The following is a 27,854-nucleotide window of genomic DNA, read 5'->3' on the forward strand; positions in this document are numbered from 1 at the left end:
TAAGACAGAGTTAAAAGACAAGACAGATTTTCAAGCATAAGCTAGGGTTTAGAAAATGAAGTTCTGAATTTGTTGCAAGGAGGAAACTGTTAGACATAGCAATTAATATCCAAAAAGAACAGCTGTATTATGCACCAGGCTCTCTCAATGATGCTTCTGATAAAGCAGTTACATTACACTCATCTTAATAGCCTACTTACTCAAACCGGCTTAAAAAGAACTTTCTTTTGCAAATCAGATGAAAAGTCAGTATTATGAGTTCACAGTTTGATAATTTTCCGGTGCTATTTTAGATGAAAGCGTAATTATTTATCACTTTATCAGCTTGTAAGGCTCACTCGTATGTGTCGGTTACACAGCTCTCAGTAGGAGCACACTTGTTTCTAAGAATTTACTGTACTCGCTATACATACAACAGAACACAAGAAAAATAGATCTAAACTTTTCCAGGAGGTAATAGCTGCCCTCTTTAGACAATATATGGGAACTGTTTAAGCTATAACTTACCTTTTCTTAGCACACTAATACCATGAAGTTAATTTTTCCCCTACATTAGAAGGCATCAAGAAGAACCAAAGTTATATTTCTGGATTTCCTCAGTTTAAATATCATGTAATAACTGAAGACTATATAGCTCTTGGGGGACAAATATATACCAGATAATTGACTTGAGAGAAACAGATGTAACTAGTTAAAGCCAAAAGCACTGGTGTTTTTGTTTTAAGCTTTAGGACATGAAAGCTTCAAATGTCACTGCACCACGTTACACTTGCCAGATGGGAATTTGCAAGAGCTTATTTCTGTTTCCAGAGTACAAAATCAGCAACTCTGTTAAGCAAGGTTGTACTCTACTGTCGTCTCTTTTTTCCATCATCTAGCGTCATCTAGCAAGCGCGTATCCTGTGCCAGTGACGTTTAGTGGCATTTTCCTGCCCCAAGACCCCAGAAAGAGTTGCTGCGCCGGAGGGAGGTCGGTGCCATACGATCCCCAAGTCCCCGCTTCGCTCCCAGCTCTACAAAAGTAGTTACGCTGCCCTGCATGGCAGGCAAACGGTCTTACTGTTATGAACTGCCTTCCAGCCATACGGAGGGGCAGCTCATGCCAAACTCGCGCAGACATCTCTAAAATTGCCTGCTGCAGAGCTTGTGTACTTCCCGTTGCAGTAGTTTGGGGTTAGCGTTCATGAGACAAGGGACACTAAACTGAGGAGACAGTCAGCCTGATTTGATACAGCAGATCTTATATGTTGTTTGAGTCTGAAACGTAGGAAAAGGTTGGTAGGAGGGAGCAGTGTTCTCTCTTCCCTAGCTTCTAGGCTCGTAGAGGATGTGAATAGAAACGTCTAAATAGTGTAGCTGGCACACTGTGCTCAATTAGTTATGTTTTTCAGTATGAAGAGTAAGGGGGAAATGATAAAACATGGCTTTCATGTTTGTTTCTCAGAGATTCTGTGGAGAAAAAATAACGAGCAGTCACCTTTGTAAAAGTTTGTATGAAAATATATCGGTATAGAAACATACTGGATAGACTGGTGCAATTTACAGTACTCTTGTGACCTCTGATTAAGAATCTTGCATTAGCAATCATCACAGGGAAGACAGAACGATCATTTATCCAGTCAGTCACCCTTATGATAATCTTGTTATACACATGAATTATTTACTTAGTGCTGGCTACTTAAACACTTCTTAGTTAACACCTGCTTTTTAATTCAGGTATACCCATAAGATCTCTTTAGACTATGTAATCTTTCTAATAGTATTACACATATATTACATATATAATATTACACAGTATATATGTATATATATGTATATAATATTACACACTGTATTATACCATATTGAGTCTAATGTTATCTTTCATTTTATAAATACTAAATCCTTCAATAAAGACTACTCATGGGAAAGGATTCCTTCATATGGAGGTTGTTGTTTTTTTTGAGAGAGAAGGGTGGATAACTGATCTTTTTTTTAATATTAATGACCAGAATCCTCAACAGCCTTCAAATTTTATTCTCTTTCTTTCGTCCCTATCATTTTCTGTTCCACTGCTCCATTTTTTTGGTTTGGCATGCTCATTTCATCCTTTCTTAATATAGCCCTTTGATCTTTGTTCTGAGGTCTTGTTTTCCACTGTAGGAATATACAGATCCTAAGTTAATAGAGTCTTGACTCCAGAAAAAGACCTTACGGCTCTATTGTGATACAGATGATCAGCAACATAAATTGCTCATCACTCACTGTTCATCACATTTTCTGAAGAGCACCAAAAATAAGACACTTATTTATAAATAGCTCAGCCTGCTAGATCCCAGTGAAACAGAATCTCATATCTTCCCACCATTTCAACAGTGCATACAAATATGTAACATGTAGTTACGTGACAGTTAGCTGTTTTAGCAATGTCCTCTTTGGGCATTCACAACCCGTACAGATTCATAGCAAAAGAATAAATTGAAAATTGAGGCCTATGTTGGGATGCAGCATACCACATGATTAGCATGAGAAAGGTGCCTTGCTTGACAGAAAATGGGAGGCAGTGGCTCAGATTATGCTGCTCTTGTATTCCTTCTCAAGAAGTGTGCGTAAAGGAGAAAATGAATTGAGAATTCATAGCGAATAGTTCATCTGATAATTAGAGACATTTTTTCTGTCTGAAAAACTTCTAAAACTTTTGAAACAAGCACAGAGAATACAAGCTTTAGGAGTACCTGCATCCCAGAGCCTTCCAAAAGCTTAGGGAAGTACCACCTTTTATTTCACTGACTTTGAATAGAGACCAGTTTGAGAAGCAGCTTTGATTGCTTGGCTAAGCTACGTTTTTTGTTTTTTTTTTTCCTCTTCTGATTGGACAAACATAAGAATTTGAGACATGCATACATGGATGTTGGAACTTGCAAATACTGCAGTGTTCAGTGTTGCTATTCATTTTCTGTGAACGTTTATCCTAACAAAATTTGATTATTCAAATGTTCATGAAGAGCAAATGTTGAAGAGTGCAAGAACAGCTGAACTGGATCATTTCATTCATGTGAGTATTTGTGTGTTGTTTCTGATGCATTTGCCATCATTTAAGAAAAAGAAAAAACAGACAAAACCCCCCAATATACTCAAACTTCATATGCTTTTAAACATGGTGTGCCTCTGCTTAGGATGAGGAACTAGTCCAACAGGATTTGTGGCTTGTTGCTACAATATTATAGCTATATTCACAAGTAAGCCTAACAATTCTGTCAACGTTAATTTTGCCTAACTTTGCCTTATTTTCACCGGAGAGTTCCCTTCACTGAAAAACGTATAAGGAGCTATCCACCGAGTAAGATCAAGGATAATTCAGACAGTTCCTGTCTTTGCGGATCCTTATTATGAGAGCAAATGCATGTCTTATGAGAGCTATAAATAATTATTACAATCTCATCTGAGACTAAACAGAGAAGTGTCTTATTATTGTCAATAAAAGGAGGAATAATGAAAATTCAAACTGACCATTGAACACTTCTGAGGACTAGAAAGGGAAGTTCAGTCTTCTCCAACAGAGGCTTAAAAATGAATAGGAAAATAAAGTGGGCTAAGGACTGATATAGATCCAGCCTGGGAACACTGGAGTCCAGGTTCTTTTCCTTGCTTTGGTGGAAGTTTCCTCTACGAGGTTAAAAGTTGTCCAAGACTGACAAAACCAGCAGCAACTAATTCCCTACCTGCGTGTAAGCAAAGAGCCTGTGTTTTTTAACGCGTCTGTACAGCCATACCTGTAGCACTGACTTGCTTCCCTGGAGCAGGATAAGTGCATCGAGTTGCCCAGCGCTCTCCTAAGCATCTAGGCCTCCTGTGCTCTCCTAAGGTCCAAGGGGCCAACGCCTGTGGTTTTGAAAGGCAACTAACTGTTAATTTGAGACTTCTGAAAAGGTCTGATTTAAAGGGCCTTCTCAGCCTCCTTCCTCAGAGGTGACCCGTCAAAGCATCTCAAGCCAAGAGGCCAAGTACTGAAGCTACCAGGCGCACCCCATGTTCAGAAGAGCGAGGCAGTCCCCTGTGCACGCTGGACCACTGCCTAGCGTGAAACATGAAACATTTCTAAAGGTATTAGCACCAAAAGGGAAAAATGCCAGCTCAGAAAGTTCCTTAGAATGCTTTTTTTTTTTTTTTTTTTTTTTTTGGCACAGGACTTTTATTAACGTGAGCAGTGCTTCTAGTCTCATAGAGTGCAACAGGAGAGCAACACTGCCCTCCTGGGGGGAAAATTCCCATTTCCTTCATGATCCGTGTGGAGGGTGCTGTTTCAGCAACTTTCACACCTCTTTGTCCAACCCCTCTTCTCACCCCCAGGTGATTTTTAAAAGTTAGCTTGTGCTCACATCAACACATTCAAATGAGTACAAAATCTTTAATCAGTTTAAGAATGGTCTCCAGACAAACATTACTATTTTGCCTTCAGTTTGGGGGGGGGGGGGGAGGAGGGAAAAACTTTTCATAGAAGCTTCTACTCTCCTTAATAGTCTCTCTCTCCCTTTTTTCTCACAGCTGCCTGCTTCATTTCCATTTACTCATAATACAGCATTAAGGGTTTTAAGCAGAAAAATTTATAGGATTTTCAGTTCCCATGCCAGGCAGATGGGAAAGTGCAGCCTCCTTGTTGAATGCAAAATATCAAAACAGTGATATAACAGAATTCAGACTTTACAGCTCTTCACCTTCCTTAGCTCCATCCAAAGTCATTTGAAATATGTAGAAACACAATTTATGTTTTGGAAAACTGACCAAGACTTGCATTCAAGTGATAGTGTCATGTGTAAAAAGAGAAATAAAACTGAAATGGGGAAATAAAAAAAACATTCCTGTTTCCTTAGGGAATATACTGTTTTTGTGACTTTTATTACAGGTTTTCTCTCCCTGAGGCAGTATTATTTCCTGCAGAGAGAGGCAGTAGCTCTGATCATATGTTCTTGTCAAACTCATAAGAATGGTGCTCTGTCATCCCTTCCTTTCAGATTGTCTGGGAGAATTAGATACTCCGCTACAGCACTTCCCATTGTTCAGATAGTTAAGAAGAATCACTGAGCCAAAAATAGTGCAAGTCTCCAGGCTTCATTCAGCAGACTCCACAGAGCCATCACTGGTTATTGGCATGGAGATAGACACAGATATCTGACTGAGATCAGTGAGGCATGACGCTTTCATATTTTATCATAACTGATTGTCCATGTTAAAATCCCAGGGTGCATTTCATTTTCACTGGTTCTTATCCTCTCCTTTAGGAAGATACAATCACCCACTCAAGAAGCAGAAATAGTGCATGACTAACTGTGTCACGGAACAAATGATTAACGCTAAGTAGTTTGTGCTAGCTGTTTGCAAACAATCCACGTGCTGACAATTATATGCCGAAACAAATTTGTGAATACCTAACTCAGGGTGTTTTGCATAACTCAAGATTGTTTCCCAGATCATTAAATTCATCACTTTTGCATTTTTTTGTTAAATTTGTAAACGTCATTATTTCTGCTAGTCTGTAATCTTGGTAGTACTATACTACTGGATAATGCTATACTCCTAGTCTATAATACTGCAGTGCCAAAGGATCGTAGCTCAGATGAACTAGGTGCCTCTCAAAACGAGTTATAGCTGTTTTGCATTAAGAGTTTATAAACCACGAAGTGCAGAGGAAGGCAATCATATGCAGACAGTTGCATGAATATGTCTGATGTTTTCAGATTTGCAGTTATGCACATCGAGATACTGATTTGCCCCAGCTGCACCCAGCCTACACAGAGGGATTTCAATCTCACTGCTGGAGTGTATCAAAATGCTCATAGAGTTCGTTGTCGTAAATGGAGGGCCTGTTCTTCAGCTGAGATAGCTCATCACAGGTCTGTTGATGTCATTGTTAAAGACCTGACCTAAAGAAGGCAGAGCAATGATATAAGTCTTTTCATGGGCTGGAATAGGAAGAGCTGAGCTGGGAGGAAGAAAATATTGCATGGCAGTAGAAAAGCCATCTCTGATGAAGTTTATTGATTCGTTTCGTACAGAGTATTTAAGAGCATTTCTATTCACTGAAATGTGCAGCCCTACCAGACTGTAAAGCACAAAGCTCTTAAAAAATAAATTAAATACCTTCGACATACTTTAAGTGATGCTTTACAATGAGTATAGTGGTTTTCAGCTTTCACAGAGCTGTGCAAATCTCATCTAGCCTTGAGCAGGAGGGGCTCGGGGGGGGGGGGTACTGAAGAAGTAGAAAATTAAACAAATTGCAGCAGAGAAGAGAGAGACAATATTAAAAGCAAAACTAGATTTCTAAAGGCCTTTACCCTCATTTCCAGACTGAAAAACATTCTACCCATCAGTGATATCTAACCTGCTAAATTGAGGCTGTTATTTTCATTAACTTCTGATAAACAAAGGCAACCCCTGTTAACCTACCACAACAGTTCTTCCTCTTTCCCCCCCAAAAACGTGAAGTATAGCTGAGCTCTTGCACAAATATGCATGGTCAAGATCTTTATTTACAATAATGTCAGTTTGGTATTTAATCAATTGCAACAGTTTGTGCAGCTGTTCATTGCTATTTTTTTCTGCAATAATAAACTTCATTATTAACAAAGGTTTTGTTAGTAAGAGCAGTGTGCTGAGTTGTTTTTCTTTCCATATTCTATTGAGTTTCTCATTAGCTCCTGGAAATCTGATGTTTCTTTGATACAATATGAATTTCCAAATATTTGTTCAGCTCTACACAATTTAGTAGCACATGTTTGGGTGCATATATTGAAGGGAGGCAGAAGTTGAAGGACATTTTCAGCAAGATTTCAGAGAGCCAAAAGGTCGTCCTGTTACTCACTCCCCAGCTCAGGAGGTTGTGCCCTGCGAGGGGTGGCGATGCAGGCTTGCCCTGCTGCCCCACTGCAGGCTTCAGCAGGGCTGTGTTGCCCAACGGTACCAGCTCAGAAAGCTACAACAAACTTGAGAGATTTTTTTCTTTCCTGATGGTCAGTCCCTGTCTAAGCCAATGACATCCCCACAAAAATTAGTTGTCATCCCCCCAACCCTCTCAAGGTAACACATACTGAGGGCAGGCAGCATGCCTACTTGCCATGTAAATGCTTGAAGACCCAGACAGTCAGAGAGCTCCAGACTTCGTTGACTGACTCCAAAAGAGATAAACCTAAACTCTCCTATCTGCTTAGCTTTCCCCACCTGGGGACCATGGCAGAAACTGGAGTCAATTTTTCTCTATCCTTCCTCTCATTCATTCATTTTTCCTCTTGCGTGTGTCACGGATTCTCCAGAAAAGCCTCTTCCTGATACAGGTGCTTTACGCTGATCTTCAGCCTTAGCAAGTGCTGCAGCACATCAGCCTCCCTGCTGCTGAGCTCACCCAGAGGCTGAATATCACCCTACAGGGAGGGAGGGCAGTAAAGCCTGCTTTAGAGCTAGCAAAGCACACAGCCCAGCTACACACTGTGTGGCCATCCTCAAGGGCCCCTGCCACCAGTGGTGACTTGCCTGTCTGGTGCAGAAAAGGTACCTGCAGGGAAAAGTTGATGGGCTTCTCCCCTGATGGTATAATATTGGAACTGATTGTACAGGCTACAGGCAGAGCTGAAGGACAGGAAAGTTACATTTGTTTGACCTGTGCCAGTGTCTTGTGATTAGCATTAGCTTCTGGCAAGTGATCATGTCAGATAGAGTTACAAATCTTCATCGGGCTTGTGGTCCCATCGAGCATGCGATGCTGCAGTCTCCAGAGTACATTGTCACATATTTGTCTTCAGTCTGTGCCTGTTATCCCATGCTACGTACTTACATTTGGACACCTTACTTAAAGGCTAGATTCTCAGCAAAAATCAATTACCTTTGCTCCACTGCATCCAAACTCAGTGGCCAGTGCAAAGAAGGGATAAAAAAGTGTCATTCATATTTTGCAGTGGTTTACAAACTCCATGCAATCATTTGGTCATTGATCTAAATATCCGGTCTGGGTGTAGGGTAAAAGAAAACCTGGTAGCTGTAATGCATTCAAATATTTATGCACAAAAGAGATCTGATGGCACTTTTGAACATTTAGATGAGCACTGAACACTGAGTCACAACAAGGAGCTGTGAATATTCACTCCGTGGTCTTAGACATTGTAAATCAAAGGCCAAAAGAGTCATGGAGTGGGTTTTGGTGTATTCTCCCTACCCCCAGCCACAGTGTAACCGCTTTTCATCTTTTTGTTCTCGAGAGTATCTATTACAGTGAGGTCTGGTTTCACGACTGTGTCCCCAAGACTCTAGTGGAGTACGAAAGATAATTATTAAGTAAGTTCCTTACCCACTTAAAACTAATGAGGAAATCACAGCATTCAAATGCTTGCAGTCATCAGGTCCTGATGAGACAAGAATCAGTGGAATCAATTAACACTACTCAGGAAAGAGAGACTGTTGTACTATATGTTCTGCAGTGTACTGCAATGTACAAATGTTCCGCACTATTTTAGCAACAACCTGTAAAACTCCTGATTGTTACTTCATGCATTCTTTTGTGTACTGAGGCAACTGTGTCTAGCAGTGAGAGGAATGGGAATTTCGAGCCTTTGGTTCTGTTTCTGTCAGCATCTTGGTTTCTGTCAAAATCTTGGTTTCTGTCAAAATCTTGATCTCTCCCTGTGTAAAAGGACGTGAAATATTTATCTTACTTTAAGAGTTCAAGGGCAGAAAGCCATTTCACAAAGGAATGAAGAAAACTGGATCTGCTACAGTGATTATCTGTATACCTTGTACTCTTTTTTCATTGTCTTCACTTTCACACTGCAGTTCAGCAGGGGTTATCCCCATTTTACAGTGAGGCAGCAATTACAGGAGTTTACTCGCTAAGGAAGCGCAAAGTGAGAGAGGGATTTGACACTGGATCACCCAGATTCTCCATCCAACAACCCACCACTGCCCCTTCCTCCTCCTCTCCCTATGTGCCTTGGTAACAAGCTCTGCAGAGTCTGTCACACGTTTTCATGGCTGTTTGCTGTATGTTTTATTGGTAATTCAAATGCTTCTGCTTTTTGGAGGGAGTAGACACCTTCTAATTGCAGGATCATTCCTTATTTTGTGTTTTACCTACCCCAGAAAAACAATTTGCAAACACTGTCCCAGCACGTCTAAATTGAACGGTCATCTTTTTGATTTTTAAAACAGGGAATTAATTCAGAATTGGGAAGGAAAAATAAGGAGCAATGTCTAAAAATTTAAAGTGAACATTCGTCAAATCCTTGTCTTCTTCTGAAAAACTGTGAATGTGAGTGCTAGCAGCAGACAAACATCACACCTCCCAGGGCTGTTTGTTTGATTGATCGATTTGGGTTTTTTTGGTTTGTTTGTTCCCCTCCCCCCCCCCCCCCCCCCGCTCCTTAAGCAATTGCTGGTGTTTAGCGGCGATGATCCTTCTTCCAGCATATCTCCGTTGCCCCAGCAAGCGCGGGGCGCTGCGAGTACCGGGGCTGCGGCCCGGGGTGCGCTCGGAGCGGGGCGGCCGGTGGCACCGTGAGAGAGAGGCACGGATTTGAGGCGGGCGGAGAGTGCCACCTAATGGCACTCGCGAGGGCGCCTCCCCCTGCCTGGCCCTTCCTCCGTGAACTGCTGCTCGTGGCAGTTCTTGGGAAGTTACTTCAAAGAGAAACCAATATTCCTGCTCTTGGCAGCTTCTGCTGAGCTGAGCGTGCGTCGCCGCAGACCGGCGCTCCCCTGCCGCGCACCCCTGCAGCCGCGGAGGAGCGCGGGAGGCGTTTTCGTCCATGGTGCAGAAGATTCCTGTTTCTTATCACACAGATCACACAGGAACCACCTCCTCTAGCGCTTCCAGCTGGGTGCTTCCCTCTGCCGTGCTGAGAGATCGAGAACGACCCCTTTTTTTTGTCCCCCCCCCACCCCCCGACTTGAGTTGTTTTAAAAAAGCTGGTGGAGGAGAGGAAGCCAGAAGAACCTGGGGTTTTCTCACAGAATCTTTGCACCATCCATTACAAAAACCCTGCAGTAATTGTCTTTAGAAGAGAAGTTTGATATATTATCATTCCTTTCGCCTCCCCCCCCCCACATACACAGAAGAGCAAATTATAACTCTTCTTTCTAATTTCCCAGCTTTCTAATTAAATCCTTAGTGTATTAAATAAAAAAACTCAAGTGGAGATTTTAAAGTGCTATTCCTGGTTTTAAGCCAAGTAAGTACACACAGAATTCACCGCAGAGTCACAATTTAAATGCCTAGCTTCAAAAAGATGAACTACTAACTTCATGTACCCTGGCCTCATTTAATAGAGCTAAGAGAGCTCTCTTTGCAAGCTTAATTCTCAGCTTTCTTTCATATGAAAAATCAATATAGAGCAAAATGCACCTGCAGGTAAAATTAATTCTGTGGAACATGCCCAGAACAAGGCCTGGAAGAAAAGGGTGCAGTGATGAGCTGGTGCTGGTTTTCTGAGGAGCAGGACATAGATTAGAATTCATTCCTCCCACTGCATTTTCGCATGCACAGCTATTATTTCAGGGACTGCTGGCATGCAGGCACCTCTGTGCTTAATAGCATGCAGTACAACCCCTGGGTATTTCTCCAACATACAGCAAGCATCCTCTAGAGACATAGAAGCTAACTTGGTTGCTGGTCACTATGCTCGAGGAACAGCACCCAGACTCCTTGAAGAGCTGCCAAGAAGTCCCACAGCATCCGGGGCTGTCAGGATCCAGAGGTGCTGCCTGCTACAGCACAGCACTGCACTATGATCCTGAATACCATTTTATGGCATTGGCTTAGCATGAATAGGAAACAATATTTTTTTTGTTGGATTGCCACCTCCTTCCCCATCTGTCTCCAGATCGAATGACCTAGTTTCACTCTGCTGAGCTGTGAAGATGGGATAGGATTGCACTGCCTGTTGGTAGGCACATAGTCATTTGTAAATCTAATGAGATATGAGGGCACAGCTATTGAGAGTATAGGGAATGCAAAGCCACAGAGGGCATCGAAGACAGCTTTGGAGCCAGGCTACTATTGGACTGATGGGTGAAAAAAGTGCTTGATTTTATTGCTTGTTGTGAGTGTTGATGGTGACAAATATCTAATTGGCCTAAGTGCTGTGTGGGTGCACCTGGTAGACATGAGCAAGGACAATATCAGTTCTCATGGAACAGGAACAAATTCCTTTTACCTGCATAACCTGAATCTGTTTTCTCTGTACTTCTTCTCCTTATATTCTACATTTTCTTTCATAATTTATTTCATTTTGTTTGACGATGTTTTTCATGCCTGAAAAGCCAAGTCATACTGAAAGCGTACTCATAACCTGTTGTGCTCAGTGCAATAAGCACCTGTTGTGCTTATTGCAAGAAAATCTGTCTTGTTGAGGAGGAGGTGGGAGCTGCTGTAACAGGGCAAGGATGGGAATGCCACTGCAAGAGCCCTTTCAGCTGAGGAGCCTGACAAGGGTAACATGCCAAGAAGCATGAAGTGGAACTGTGCTTGACAGTAGGCATTGTAAATTACATCCTTAGTTGCAAAATTCTCTGTCAGGTACTTTTGACAGGTAATCCTCAAGAGCAAGGCACCAGACCAAACAGCGTGTCTAATTTACATGAGCTATAGGAAATCATTTTATATGCAAAGCCAAGAATTTATTCTTAGCCTAATTGAAGTCTTAACCGTCTAAGCAAAGAATTGTTATTGGTCCCATTGCAATGATAATAACACTTATAGGAAAATTATCCAAATATTAAAGCTCATTCACAAAAATGATATAGTTAAAATTGTTATACATGCACTTTCTAGTATCTATTCCTTTCCTTAGGTGTTAGGCTTATCCTTCCATGCTCCTCTGTGCCCTAATGTCAACATCACAAATCTTCCTTAGCAAGTGGGGTGGGGTGAAGTTGTCACGGCAAGACATCTGTGTCCCAAGTTCTCTAATAGGAGGATTCTGATGTTTAAGGTGGGAGTTCCATCCTCCTCTAGGTTTTCTTATGGTCATTTTTATATGGGTGCTCACTCTGCTTAATTTCCTGCCCCTTATTCATTCACAATTCAACCTTTTGTCTAAATTTGCAGTGTATACTACAAATTACACATCTTGGATAGTTATTCTTTCTGTCTTTTTTATCCCTAAAACTGGTTTTACCCAGCTCAAAGGTTGCATTCTCTTAGTGACCCCTGACTGATCTTTAGGCCTGGCAAATCTGGTCTCATCCTGTGCTTGCAGTTTCAAGGCTTCTGCTATCATTTCATGATTGTACTTTTGGGCATCCTTGATACAATCTTTTTTTTTTTCCCCAGCAGCACTCAAACTGTGGTCTCCTGATAACGCAAACAACATTTTATTAATGCAACATAATCACACACACATCCTTTATTTAGGCTAGTAATCACTCTACAGAAATAGTAATCCACTGGAGGACATGTACACATAAAAACACACAGACACGCACAAAGTATGTGTATAAGCCTGTAAACCTGTATCTACAGATAAAGCAATGCCACTGATGTGGTATCAGAACCATGTCACAACAGTCAGGCCCTCCTCTATTGCACCCCAGACAAAGCGGTGCAACAGTAACTTAGCAGCCCCAAAGTGCAGGCTAACCTAACAGTCTAACTGAGATCACTCGTCAGAAAATGTTTTACTGGGAAATGACATTATGAAGAAAGCCTGGGGTAGAGCTAGCAAAGTTGTCCTTACTTTTGGTGGCTCGTGCATGCTTGCTTGAGAAAGACTGATCCCACAGCAGCGTTGAGATTCCAGAAAATACCCTTCAGTGATGAACTGTCCATTGTGGAAAAATATACACAGGTAATATCTCTTAGCATCTTTTATCCAAACACTTTCAAGCGCTTTACAGACATTAGTTGCAGATAACACCTTCTTTCCCTGAAGGGGAGGATTCTTCATATAACCGTTTTGGCAAGGAAGGAACAAATAATGATTCACCAAGTGTCAATAGCCAGGTTAGGAACAGGAAGTAATAATTCAGATTCCTGGTGTAACCTACAAACAGTGCAGTCTTTAAAAGCAAGCAGAAATCCCGTCTCCCACAACCTGTGTTGTCTGTGATAGTGTTGCACTTGAAAGCCAGAGTCATGGTCAAGGACCTCTTTCTCCCATGTGAATCCTGTCACAGAGCAGAAGTGATTCTCTGGAGCTTTGTATTGCCATTTTGAGGATGGAGGAAAGCCTAGAGAATTAATGCAGCTCCTCCAGATCTATTAACAATCATCTATCTTTTTTAATGGTAATGACACATTTTAGGTAGGCAAAAACTATTTTGGCTCTTGACATCTGTATGAAGTAACCTTTGTCAAACTTTAAATGACTTTTGTTCTCCCTGGAGCAAAGAATACAAAGTTTTTGAAGTATTATTACTTAAGATAATTTATAAATGGCTATGAGGATAAATAATGGGTCTTACTTTCCAAACGTTCATATTTTATACTGTCCGTTTGACCCTGTAGGGAGCCTTACCTATTTAGAATAGTTTGCAGTATTTGCATGTGGTTATCAGAGATGTTAAGCAACCCTAAGTCATAACTATCTGGTCTAAAGAGAGAAATCACTTAGAAATCATCTTCAGAAGAAATTAAGTCAAGCCTTAAATTAACCCTGTTGTTGCGGGTTTGTATTTTTTAAAATCAACAGTCAATGCCTTATTAAGATCCGTTTATAAAAGTTGCCTGGACAGATGCCAAGCCTCTTTTGTTACAAGAATCAGATCAACCTTTGCTAGTTTAAATTATTTTTTCTCTCTCAGAATACTAAAAACTGTCTGCAAATAATTACCTTTAATTTTGAGATCTACTTTGTTTCATATTATACTCTTTGTCAAGCGTGGGTATATGTGGAGACAGAGAAGCTATGCAACAAAAAAAAGAGAAGAGGTAGCTAAGACATCCTTCTGCTCTTGGACCAATACAAGAGAAAAGTCTAGCTTGATAAAGGCCTATCTTCAAAAAGATAAATAGCCTAATCATCTTAGATCTAGGATTTTTTTTCCCCCAGAGAACTGAAAGAGAGCATTTTTCTGCAGCCTAAATAGCGGAAGAAACTTACGACAGGTATTTTTAATCATGCTAATGGTGCTCAAATAGGAGTTTAACTGCTTTGCTGGATGGAGGCCATATCAGCACCTAGAAGCCAAATCTAATGCTTACTGAAGGCCATGGCAAGCCTCTATGGATTTCACTGAGACCGAGAGTGAGCCCAGGAGTATTACCTCAGGGCCCAGCTCCAAGTGCTCTGCAGAAACGAGCTGGCGGATGCATGCCCGCACCCGTGCACTGGCCTTTGCTCTGCAGAACCTGCACTTTCGAAGGGGCAAAGAAAAAATGTCCCTGAGGTTCAGCTCTTGGAGGTTCACCTCTTTCTACCTGCGGGAAACACCGAAGCCAAACAGAAGAATGAATCGTGAGGAGAAAGCCTGGATGTTACAGACTCAGTTGCTGCAGTCTTCACAACCGCTCCAGGCACGCCTTTTGTTGGACCCAGTCACCATGGCTGGGCAAGCTGGTTTCTCACTGCCCTGGCCACGCAATCGAGAGAGGTGAACCTGTGAGGGCGCACCTCTCCTCCCCCTCTACCAGTAAGTGCCCAATGCACAGGGAAGGCTGCACAGCCAGGGCCGTCGCCATGAGGAGTGAGGACGTGACTCCGCTGTATGCGTAGGTCAGGGTCTCCCTTCAGCCCCTGGAGTTGGCTGGCACGGACACAGCATTGATCCCAAAGCCGTGCCAAGATCTTTGGACTAATGAGTGAAGCAGAGAAACAGGTTTACCTTGGATGGAGGATTTGGGTAGCTTTGAGTTTCCTTTCATTCTTATGGGGAGTGAGAGCACAACAGCGCCTTTGAGGGGCATGACTTGGACTGCCGGTGCCCATGGTGAAAGAGAGGCGATGTTCCCAAACTCACAGTTTCTCTCCACTTCCCCAGCTGCACTGCACAGCAGCTGAGGAGCAATACGGTGGGCAGCTTAACAGTCCGTGGGGCAGCTGGTGGGACCTCTTCACCAGAAATCCTGCTGGCAGGCTGGCAGCTTTCAGCACAGAAACATCTGTGAGACATTGCAGCCTCAGCAGCAAGGCAAATGCTCCCCTCTCCCACAAAAAAGAAACATTTCAAAGTATCTCTCTTTATGGCATCAAATGCAAAAGCAATAGGTGTGCCTTTACCCTTTAGGAATTAGGTTTTAAGTCCAAACTTGAAAATTAAAATTCAAACTCTAAATTCAACCATGGAAGAGAGAGAGAGACTCCCAATTTCTGGAGCTGCTGCATCAGCTTCCTCACAGCTGCCATTTCAAGCTGCCATTTCAGATGTTTGCAAAGCTGTGATTCCCCACAGTGGCTCCATAAGCCAGAAGACATTTATTTCCTTTAGGTGCAACTGTCTCTGATGCAATAATATTGTGTGCTTGCTCTTTTTCTTCTTATTGTAAATACGCATCTGAGCACTGCCTTTGCCCCCGAGAATCAGAGGGGAATAACAATATTTTCTGTGTATTACTTACTGTTACAGTTAGCAAAAGAATATTTGCATATATGCTTTTAACCCTGTTAATGAAGCTATAATAATGTCAAATAAAAAGTCACTGTAACCATGCCTAATTAGCATTACAGATTTGGTTAAACAGATACATGGTTAGATCCTTCAGGGTGTAAGTCAGTCTAGCTCCAGACATTGGCTGTATTCAGAAGATTTACAACAGCTAAGACTGGGTCTACACACTGCTGAAACACAGGTTTCAAAAATACTGCAGAGTTTAATGAAATGCAAATCATGTTTCAGTTGTTAAATGAACCCGTTATCTCAGGTATCTCAGGCAATGAAACTGTAAAACTGTTCTTGTTATACAAAAAGCAAATAAGTAATTACTATCTCTTTTGATAAAGGGAAGTGAAACACCACAAATCATATAAAGTTTAATATTCCATGAATGGCTTGGTCCAAAGCCCATTGAAAGTCAATGGAAAGACGGTTGACATATGATCCAAAGGCCATTAGTCAGAAATTAAAGATTCCAGTCTTGTCCTTTGCCCAGTTAAAATTGAGGTCAGCTGATCTTGGCCGGTTTATAAAACAGGAGCTAATGATGTGCAATAAAAATCAAGTTCTTGTAGACATAGAAAATGTCTGTGACAGTCAGACTATGTAAATGCAAGCACATTATTTAAAAAATATCACAATTAACATTATTCAAATGAGATTTAATTCTGTTTGTGTAATTTAAAGAAAAATGTATGCAAATTGTGTCATCTTTAATAGCAGATTAAAGCCAAAGTTAAACAAAACAACTGGATTTCCATATAAGCTCTAATTTATAAATGAGAAACTGTAAATGAAATAGTCACACTCTAGTAATTTCCAAAGTGAGTTGATAGAGAAGTTTTTCTTCCTAAGAATTTCAGTAAGGGTGGATGGGTACAGTTCAGTACACTGAAATTACCTCATAAATCTTCTGTTTCATGATGCACACAGTTATGTACTTCTAAATTATCATTTAGGTTGTCAAAAGCCTTTTTTATGAAAATCTGCAGTCTCAATGATTGATACTGAATCACTGAATAAGCAATTTTTGGATGTTCTTCATTAAAAAGTAGTAATTGTTTATCATTTTAAAGAACGATGACTCAACAGAAGTATATAAAAGCATTAAGAACACTGTATTAACAAAGGCTGTATCCTGACTTGTGACTTGTACCCTGTAAATTTTTCATGGCCCATTTGCTCCTCTAAATCATGCAAATGAAAAATAATGCTTCTGCTAGAAAATTAAGATGATATTTATTCAAAACATCTCCAATTATTACTAATCCAGATCCTTTTTTTGAAGATTTTGCTTCTTTTGCATTAAAAAAAACCCAGTAACGTTAACAAACGGTCTCCTTGGTTGAGGTGTAAAACAGCATAGTCTATCAAGTATCCCAACCCTCATTCCCCATACAAAGCAAACATTAACTGCTGGTAAAAAGTCTTCCCTAAAGTCTGTAGAGGTGCTGCATGTTGAGCTGAGGATTAGAAGAAAATCAACCAGAAGACAAATCCCTACTGACTGAATTTTATGTATATCATTGCATCAGAAGAGTTCTGAGGACAAGTTTGCATTCATTTCCCTTCAGACTATGTTTTGCTCCCAATACACTTAATGAAGAAAAGATAGTATATTTTGAACTTCTTCAGGGCTGAAAGTTTATCTTTCAAGCATAATAACAAGGAATTTAGTAACTAATAAATTATATTGGTGATGAGAGCTCACATAGAAGCACCTATGTTGGCTTTAAATTGCGTTAACTGAAACACGGATGCAACTTCACATCATAAATCATTTATACAAGCAGTCTCAGGATAAGATAGGTTATCCCAAATCCATCTCCATTCAGTTAGGAAATGGTATCTCAAGAGTGTATCAGTCTGTTAGACTTCATTAACAGATCCAAGCATTTCATACGTACAACACGCACCAATGTTAGAGCGTCTCAAAACCAAATCTGCAGCCATACTACAATGGGAGAGTCTGGTCTTGCACTTGTTGAGTTTACAGTAAGCCCCATGAAAGTACCCATCAGTCCGAAGAAAACAATGAGTATTTTCCCATATGGCATTTGCTTTCTACGTCTACACGGCTGTATAAAACACACCCAGCTCTCTGGCCCTGAGACGGAGTCTGCCCTTCTCTGGGCTACATGTGCTTGGTGCCATGTTTGCTCTGGGCCCAGTGTGGTACCCACTGATATGAAGGTGTAATTCTTACCCTTTTCTTAATTTTTTTCAGTTGAAAGTGTTTTAACATTGGACATACTGTGCCGTGGATAGGCAGAAGAGGTTTTACCTAGTGTAGCACAGAGCATATGCTCTGGTTACAGCATGAAGGCACGCAGATCTTTAAAGGTTAGGTAGGATGAAAAGCCAGTTCGCACAGAGTCTTATACATAGTACCTCCTGGGAAGGATCCGCAAAATGTACTAGGACCCAAACTGCTGATGGATAGCATCAGAGAGAGCTAAATGATGTTGGCCAAAACCAGACGAGGGAACAACTAAGCAGTACAATCGGTGCTCCATTGTTTTTTGCTACAGTACAATCGGTGCTCCATTGTTTTTTGCTATTGTTGTTGTTTTATTTTATTTTTCTTCTCCAGGCACTGTTTTACTCAGTAGTATGGACCTAGTCGTTATTGCTAAATTCTGTCACTCATCAGCACATGGTTGTTTTTCTGCATCCAACAGATTTTAATTTATAACTGTATCATACTGAAATAATTACACTACTATGCTTTGCGTGTTATTCTTCTGGATATACCAAAGACAGTCTCTCTTTCTAATACAGGTATGGTCAGCTTTTGTGCTATCATTTATATATGCAAAATATACTTTTTATATGGAAATAATTCATTTTTTCTCTAAATCTTATTCAAATTAGCTAAGGCAATAGCCTTACCAAATTTGGCTGGTTAGAGAGAGATCATCTTGTGAAAACTGCTCATGATATTATTTGATTCTAGGTATAGGTGACACAGGGAAAACCCTTTCTGTTTGCAATGAGAGACAAACTGGAGTTGATTTACCACACTGTCTCGTAACCTCAAGAGAAAAAAAGTTTTTCTTGAGTCAGGATGAGGAGACTAATTTGTTTGAATTAGCTTCCGAGATCCAGGAATCACATATACTGCTTTTCTGTCTTTTTTTTTTTTTTCTAAATTAATTATGTATTTTGATTAATAGACAATATTTTCCAGTCTAAAATTCAGAGAGTCTGCATAGCTCAGGTTCTTGTCCATTCAGTACCTTGTCTTTTACCAAAGAGTCAATTCTCCTGTATATTGCTGGCAGTACATGCTGTGCATTGGTAATCTGTTTAATTGGCTTATTCATGTATCTATCTGTATTAAAAAAAAAGCCTTCAGGTAACAAAAAGAGCTGAGAGAATCTTCAATTACAGTATTGTCTGTGTCAGGATCTGAATTTAAATTGTCTGCTCTGGAAAACACATGGTGAGTTCATATAGCTGCAAGTTAACACGACGAAAGCGTGCTGTTCATGTTTATGTAATGGTGTTCAGCCCTTCGCTTTTTTTTCTCATTCCACCCCTTACATCTGTGTTGGAGAGCCCAGATTCTAATCTTAGCAAAACTAATGCAAATCAAGAGATTATTGTATTATTCCAAATTCAGAATGGCATTTCTGAGATCCAGACAACTTGGAGACTATAATGAGTAGTAAAATACTGTAAAATCAACAGGAGAGGATTTTTCACCAACTTTAGACAGAGTAAGGGTTTGATCCCTCTTACATATAATTCAATTAAACTACTTACAATATAAGAGAATGAAGAACAGACTTTTAAGTGTAAGAGCAGATCAAATAATAAGAAAAGAAGAAATGCATACTTTACAAGAACAGCCCAATTAGCCTTGGATCCTTCCTCCTTTTTTGGAAAAGATACAACCTAGGTTGATGGTATTGGGAAAGCTGTTAAAGTTCTATTATATCATGAATGACATGGAAAAAGTGATTATGCAAATATCATTCACCAAATACTTTCCAGCATATGATTCATGGAGTCTGCATATCTTAGCCTCTTTTGCTTTTAATAATTTATCCTTTAACAATGAACCAATCTTCTCATGTTTTATTGACCGTACCTATTGTGCATCGATTGTAGACTGTAATCTGTTTAATTAACTTATTCCTGTGTCTGTGTAAAAAAAGGCCCCAAGTACCAAAAATAGGAGAAAACAAAGAACTGAGAGCTCCCCTTTATTTTCTTTATTATTTGCCAAAGAAGCTTACAGCATCTGTTGAATTTAAACAGATGCCAGGGCTGAACCAGAACAGGGCAGAAGTGCTTTTGATGCGTTGTGTTACGAAAGCGTGGAACTCTTTGCCCAGGAATGCTAAGGAATCCAAAACTACAAGTATGTTTAAAGAAATACAAATTTTTAAAAGTAGGGCCTTTGGTGACTATTGAAGTCAACTCAAACTCTCGCTCCTGAGGTCCCTGCATCACCAGTCCATGTAAGCTGTGTGGGTATGAATTTTCTTGTTTCTCCTGTTGTTCTGTTCATTAACAGCAGAGAGTGACTTTGAGCTAGATGAGTGAATACATGATTGACATATAAAAATGAAGCAAACTCATTAACGTTTGGGTCCACTATCTTTCTAATCAGTATCTTTCATATTTTTGACTGCAGAATCCTCTGCACCTGCAGATGAGTTTAGAAAACTCATTAAGTTCTGATGCTGATGTCACTTTCTCAATCCTTGCAATGAACAACTGGTACAACTTCAGCTTGATGTTATGCCAGGAGGAGTGGAACATCACGGATTTCCTCTTCCTTACACAACAGAGCTCCAAGTTCCACCTAGGATCCATTATAAATATCACAGCAAATCTCACTTCAACCAGTGAACTGTTGGTCTACTTACAGCTTTACCTGGAGAGCATCAAAGACACAACATCTACCATTGTGATGTTTGGATGTGACATGGAAAAAACACGGAGGATTTTCGAAATAACCACGAAGTTTAGCATGGTGCCTCCAGAACTTCACTGGATTCTTGGGGATTCGCAGAACGTGGAAGAACTGAGGACAGAAGGTTTGCCACTGGGTCTCATCGCTCATGGCAAGACAACACAGTCAGTTTTTGAGTATTATGTGCAGGATGCAATGGAGCTGGTAGCAAGAGCTGTAGCAACGGCCACCATGATTCGACCAGAACTAGCTCTTATTCCGAGTACAATGAATTGCATGGACATAGATGAAAGGAATATCACTTCAGGGCAATATTTGTCAAAGTAAGTTTTTTCCTTGTTTTTTTTTTTTTTTCTTTTGGTAGCAAATATTTGTAGTATGGTATCAAATCTTCATTTTCTTCTCCCTCCTCACCTTTCTTAAGTAAATGACTTGGCCATAATGCTGTTAACCCTCCCTAATACCTGCATTTTTTTCAGTGTTTCCTCCTGCTTCATTACTTCTGGTCAAATAGTGAAACTGAAGCTTAGCCATAGAGGAAGATGAGGCCAGGTATAGAATAAGATACTGTTCCATGGAAGAAGAGATAGCATAGAAAGCATAGCTTAGAATAAGCTCTGAAAGTACCTTATGTTTATGTTGATAAATATAGCAAGGACAAATCAGGTCCGGTGTCAAATTTTTTGAGGTTTTCAGATACGTAAGGGAATACAAAACATACTAAGAATAGTAACTCCCACTCCAACTGCTACCGCCAAAGCAATCACAGAGTATAAGAGCAGGTATTTAGTTTCACTGTGCTTGTGTGCTTCCATGGGAGAGAAACCTTGACCTCCTCAGAGACCACTGCTGCAGGCTGAGAGCTGGCAAAACCATAAACAGCTTCCAGAAACCTATATCACCTTGCTGGTGCAGGAGAGTCATCTGCTGGCCTGTGCTGAAACATTGCACATCACTATACTGAAGTTATGCCCAAAACAGCCTGGGGACTCATGTCCACAAATATTCTGTTTTTAAACATATGAGAGGAAAGTAGAGACCCTTTTAAAAACAAAAATGAAGTCTTTTCTGAGTATGGGAATTCATCGGCTGTTTTACATCCAGTGACTGCTGAGTGTTTTTCCTCTGTACATCTCTCCTGGCTTTCAGCAAACAGATTTTATCAGATGAGCTTAAGATAAGTTTCTGACACTTTTGGTACGTTCCCAACTTCTTTTGAAACAATACCTGAGCTCTGTCTTTACAAGGATGCAGTAACCGCAGTGTTCAAAAAAGCAGCCATTTGAGACACCAACAGCTCCTTAGTTAGCCCTCATCCATAAATTAAAGATCACAAAAAGGCTGATGCAGAAAAATAAAGCAAGGCTTGGGAGCATATATTGCCCTGGCTTACAATCTCTCCATTGAGTTGTGACAGTAAGTTCATGTCATTATTCAGGCTATTTTAACTAAATTGTCCCTTAAGTCTCTGAAAAGTAAAACTCAGCAAGAGGCCTTTCCAAGGATCAGTTATTTGAAGATAGTAGTTTTTACTGTGAGTTAAAGTAGGAATGAAGAGAAAAGAAAGCAAAAACAAATCTCAGTTATGTATTCCGGAGTACTTTTCCTTCTTTGTTACTTTCTTTGAAAAAACAGTAGCTTCCCTACAAAAAGTGACTACAGTAGCTTTTTTTATGAATTAGGAGACAAGATGCAATTTCACAGCAATGAAATTTCTTGTCCCTTCCTCTCATTAAAGATAACCTGGAAAAGGAAAAGGGTCAGAGGGCAGGGAGGAAAACCAAAGATGTAAAATGCTGTCCATGCAAGGAATGACCTAAATAGGCTGGGAAAAGAGACAGTTTATGGGGGATATGATAGAGGTCTTCAAAATCACTAGTGAAATGAAGAAAGCAGAAGGAGACATATTGTTCATTGTCTTTTCTCATAACAGAACCAAGGGCGTGATATGAAGGTGGTATCAGCAAGGTTCAAAATAAAGGAAAGGTAACATTTCTTCGTACAACAGGCAGTACATCTGTAAGATTTCTGCCAAAAGTTTAGCAAATATAAGAAGTTTAAGTGGACTAATATACCTGGAAGAGATATCACAAGGGAAACACCACAGAGGCAGATCACTACAGGTTCTTGAAGTCCCTGGAGTTCAGTTAGAGCATTAGGAGGGAAAGGCCATATGCTTGGCCTGTTTTTCCCTAGGCATCTGCCTGTGACCCTATTAAAGACAGGACAACAGATTAGATAAACCACTGGCCTTAATCACTGCAACTGGTTTTGTAAAGCGTGAGTGGGAGAGACACCTGACAGATACCTGGCAGATACCGGTCTGGACTGGTGTGTTTGAATTAGCAATCTAACAATTAATTTGTTGCAGTAACAATGATATCTGAGGCATGAACCACTAATGAGTGGCTTAAATGTGACCAACCTTGATGATTTCAGCAGTGTTTCAGGCAAGCAGCTTACCTCAGCAGATGAAACTTTTAGCTGGTACTTGCTTTGGAATTTAGTCATATTTTGAGTACATCTGTCTTTATGTATAGCCCCAGAGATGCAGCGGGCTGCAGAAGGCTGGGGGTGGGGGTGGAGAAGGCACAGAGGAACAGACCTTCATCTTCCATAACCACCACGTGAAGTGAAATAGCACTCCCACAAGCTGGCATATCTGAAAACTCAGCTTTCATGCCAGTATTGCACTCATACATTGGTTGTGCAGATATTTAAATGCCGCCTTATGTCACCTAAGAGCAGAATGACAATTATAAATAAGAAGATCCAGCCTGTGACAAAGAATGCCTTTTGGTTTGGGTTTTTTTTTAATTTTATACGCTTGAAGCTTAAGCTATTGTAATGCTCCATCCTTATAAATTCTCGTATGATGAAGTCAAAGCCCTGATTTGTTCAAGCCTGCTCAGGGGAGCATCCTTGTTGCTAGAATAAGGCATTAGAACAGTAACGTCATTTAGTCCTATAGCTTCAGCTCTGCTCCTCGGGTGACATCAGCAGCTTGTTATTTGACTCATTCTGGTTCTTGCTTCTTGTAACCTGTTCAAGAAAGAGAGGGAATGACCAAGCCATCAAGCTTGAAAGAAAATGAAATCATTTAATTAAATCATTCTCAAAAGTACTACAAAGATATCTCTGCCAGGATGTAGCAGAACTGCTAGAGCTCCAATAAGCAGTTCTTACAACAACACACATTAAAAACAGGAATAAAGCTAGAAAAAGCAAATGGCACAGTTTCAACTTGTTGTCCTTGGTCAAACTGAAGTAAGGCTAGCAAAGCTTTGATAACAGCTGTCAACGGCCTATTGCTCTGATCTTCAGCTCACAGATATTGATATAATGAAAAGTAAATTAAATCAGCTGCCTGATCTGAGGATCTGGCCCTTTAGCTTCTAAAACTTGTACACATGGTCTTTCTGCACAAATCTGTCAGTAATCCTGCGGAAAAGAACAAGTTCAGGTATTGCCAATATGTCTGTGCGATACTCAGGACCTATAATTCCCAAATAATTCACACTGGAGACTCCTAGCTTAAACCATGTAATTAGACCCTCTTATCTATTTTTTTAAAGTATTGAGTAAGGCAGCTTTTCCATGAAGCCCCTGTCATGAGTTTCGCTAGCGTACAGCATATGCAAATGATTAGCAGCCATAACCACCTGCATATATAACAAAGTGTTGTTAAAATTTGTCTCTCATGTGGTTCCCCTCGTTTATTTTGATTAATGTCCTGTCACTACCACAAATACGGAATATGCAAATCAGCTGTAAAAGTGAGCCACTACCTTGATAAGGTAGCACAGTCATATATTTAAGTGCTACTAAATCTCTTAGGTAAATGCTTCTAACACAATTCAGCCACAAGACAGGTGCAGAGGGTTTGATTCACTCTCATGGGCACACTTATTTCTACAGTGAAAGTCAGGGAACACAGTGCATGAATTTCACTGTTCTCATTCTACCTGTTGAAAATAAATCTAATGAATTAGTCCATAGTTTCTTCTACTCTGAAGCCACCTGGTTTGCAGCATTCAAAAAGCCAAGTTATGTTGTACTAGGAATTATAGAAATTATAAATTTGTTGATTTAGTTGCTCAGATCCCTCTGAGGATTTGGTTCCCTTAATTTTGGCATTTTCTGAATTGCAAACGCTATTTTCCACACTTAGAATTCCTTGCAAAATTTCACACACAGACTCATCTACACATTCAATGGTTGTACTGTTTTTCTAGTAGAGATGATCTCAGCGTATAAACCCAGCAAGGTTTGTAAAGAAGAAGTAGCATCGTTTAAAAAAAAATGAGGAGATGATAAACAACAGATAAGCCTATGAATGCGGTCTTTAGTTTCTAAAGTTGCCTGCCCCTAGAAACTTTGCCTTGGTTATGTTTACATACATAAACATAAACGCAGACATATATCTTCAAATATATATAAAATATAGAGTGGGAGGAAACCACTGGTCAATCAACAGCAGATACGACTAATTAATAATTTACAGCTATCTAGCATTAGATTAAGTGATAAAGGCACATTTTGAAAATGTGATCCACAATTATGTGGACCAGTCCCATGCATTTTTAGGCATAATTCTGAGGCAGAAGTAAGATGCATACAGATCAGTTGATTTTCACTGTATTGACTGCATCATTTTTCTCCAAATGCAACATACTTAAACTGAACTGCATGAGAAGGATTTGGAGCAATTTCAGAGAAAGGTCACACAGAAAACCACAGCAGAAACTGTCTCATCTAGTGACCTTTGCTGGGGACAATAAGTTGATATCACCTTGAGACCTGTGGAGTTAGGAGTTTTAATTGCTCATAATCCAGCAAAACTCCTCAAGAGATAATAAAACAAAAGGTGAAGACCTGACAAAAGTGTTTGTGCACGCACATTTGCTGTAAATTTACCCTTTCCAAATCAATATAAGGTTATTTTTTTCCCCTCTAACTACTGATAAATGATTAAGACTACTTACAGTTTGTGTTGCTCATTGAGGCTAGGATGACAGCTATTGTCTTTACACTTATTCAATACTTGCTTCCTTCCAGTTCCCAGGACTAATGTGATGTGTTATAGTGTACTACAACAGCTAAATTTATCTGTGTCCTGAATGCCTCTTATGAAAAGAATGTGCCTGTTTTTTTTAATCTTACATCATATTAGCAGCAATAAAATTCACTTGTTTTATTGGAATCACCCTACTAAGACTTATCTGGTGCTAGTAGGGACCCTCTGAAGCCTGTCAAAATATGTAGCATCTGTCTTATTAACAGAGTGCAGTTCAGCTGGTCCTGGTGCTTCCACAAAAAAAGATTTTTCTCTTTACAACACTTATTTCACACTCAGATCCCTGCTCCTTTACCCATGTCATTTTAATATCTTGTATAATGAATTATCACAAGTTGGATTCTACTCCAAGGGAGGACAACGAGTAGCAAATTTTTCCAACCTGATACAAAAGCCCAATACTTTTAAAAACATTGGTTTTTCAAACATTTTCCTAAACTTTTTTTTTTTTTTTTAAGAATGAAAACTGACAGCTGGGGCAATCATCCTTCACTGAGTCCATTTCTTCATGCTGAAGTGGCTAGTAGTGACTTCACAATGCTAAAATTGCATTTTGAAATCCAGATTTGTTCACTTCAGAGTGTTTGAAGGTTGTTGACAGCTCTTCAGTAGCATCTCTTACATAAGCTAGAACTTACTGAGGATATAGAATTTTCTTTGGAAGGATATTTCATACATCATTTCTACTATCCAATTTTTCAAACATATTTTTATTTAGAAAAATGAATGTACATTTATTGAGTTCACCTTAGAATTAACCTATATTTATTTATTAGAGAAAAGCAGTGGAAAAAATGGGTATTCCCCTACTCACCTGTTCTAGTAAATAAAAAGAATGCCATTCCTGAAGAGTTTCCATTTACGTTATACAAGATACACGCTCGTTCACTAGTATTTTAATCATAAATTAAGTGGCTTGTTGATTGTGCCATAGGAAAGCTGTGACAAACATAGACATTCATCCAGATCTCCTAATTTAGTCCTTTAAATTGAAAATCATTGTGTCCTCTGCAGCATATAAGCTTCAGCGGTCCGCCTCTCATTACTCTGCTTTCTCCCTCCAACAGATTTTTAGCCAACACATCTTTTGAAGGCCTCAGTGGCCACATAAAGGTGAAAGACTCTTCCATCATCAGCTCAGAAAACAACTTCTTCATCTGGAATCTGCAACATGACCCTGTTGGGAACCCAATGTGGACTCGTCTGGGGAGCTGGCAGGAAGGAAGGATAATCATGGACTATGGGATATGGCCAGAACAGGCCCAGAGACATAAAAATCACGTGCAACATCCTACTCGGCTGCACCTCAGAGTGGTAACTCTCATTGAGCATCCATTCGTCTTTACAAGAGACGTAGATGACGATGGTCTTTGCCCAGCAGGACAGCTGTGCCTGGATCCTATGACCAACGATTCAGCTGTCTTGGACAACCTATTTGAAACCCTTCAAGGAGGGAATGACACTGTGCCCATTGAGCTCAAGAAGTGCTGCTATGGCTACTGCATTGACCTCCTGGAGAAGCTGGCTGAGGATATGAACTTTGATTTTGACTTGTACATTGTTGGTGATGGAAAATATGGCGCCTGGAAGAACAGCCACTGGACAGGTCTGGTGGGAGATCTTCTTTCTGGGACAGCTCATATGGCAGTGACATCGTTTAGCATCAACACTGCCCGCAGCCAAGTGATTGATTTCACCAGCCCTTTCTTTTCAACCAGCTTGGGCATCCTGGTGAGGACCAGAGACACAGCAGCCCCTATTGGAGCCTTTATGTGGCCACTTCACTGGACTATGTGGCTGGGGATATTTGTGGCTCTCCACATTACAGCTATCTTCCTCACCTTATACGAGTGGAAAAGTCCTTTCGGAATGACCCCCAAGGGAAGGAATAGGAACAAAGTCTTCTCCTTCTCCTCAGCCCTGAATGTCTGTTACGCAATCTTATTTGGAAGAACAGCTGCCATTAAACCCCCCAAGTGCTGGACTGGAAGATTTTTAATGAATCTCTGGGCTATTTTCTGTCTGTTTTGTTTATCCACATACACAGCCAACCTAGCTGCTGTCATGGTAGGAGAGAAGATCTATGAAGAGCTTTCTGGAATACATGACCCAAAGGTAAAGAATGTCTACTGTTATTAATTCAGCATTTCCTTCTTCCTAGTCAAAATTCCCTGCTGCGTAATTTATGGTTTTTTTTAATAAAACCAGAAATCAATCTATCTTCAAAACAACACTTGCGCTACAATTAGTTATCATTTGCCTACACTTTAGTGGAAGAGTTCAGTGAGAGGATTTTTG

At 40.2% G+C, this 27,854-nt stretch overlaps 1 protein-coding gene across 1 annotated transcript in view; it reads left to right on the forward strand.

Annotated features, from left to right (window-relative positions):
- Nucleotides 1-27,854, forward strand: part of GRIN3A (glutamate ionotropic receptor NMDA type subunit 3A) — a 78,734-nt gene that overhangs the window by 11,136 nt on the left and 39,744 nt on the right. Inside the window, exons 2-3 of the mRNA XM_068928521.1 lie at nt 20,198-20,802; nt 26,624-27,671. Coding sequence (XP_068784622.1) covers nt 20,198-20,802; nt 26,624-27,671 — 1,653 coding nt within the window. The remainder of the gene's footprint in view (nt 1-20,197; nt 20,803-26,623; nt 27,672-27,854) is intronic.

This window comes from Struthio camelus, chromosome Z (genome assembly GCF_040807025.1).
Source record: "Struthio camelus isolate bStrCam1 chromosome Z, bStrCam1.hap1, whole genome shotgun sequence".
NCBI classification, from domain to species: domain Eukaryota; kingdom Metazoa; phylum Chordata; class Aves; order Struthioniformes; family Struthionidae; genus Struthio; species Struthio camelus.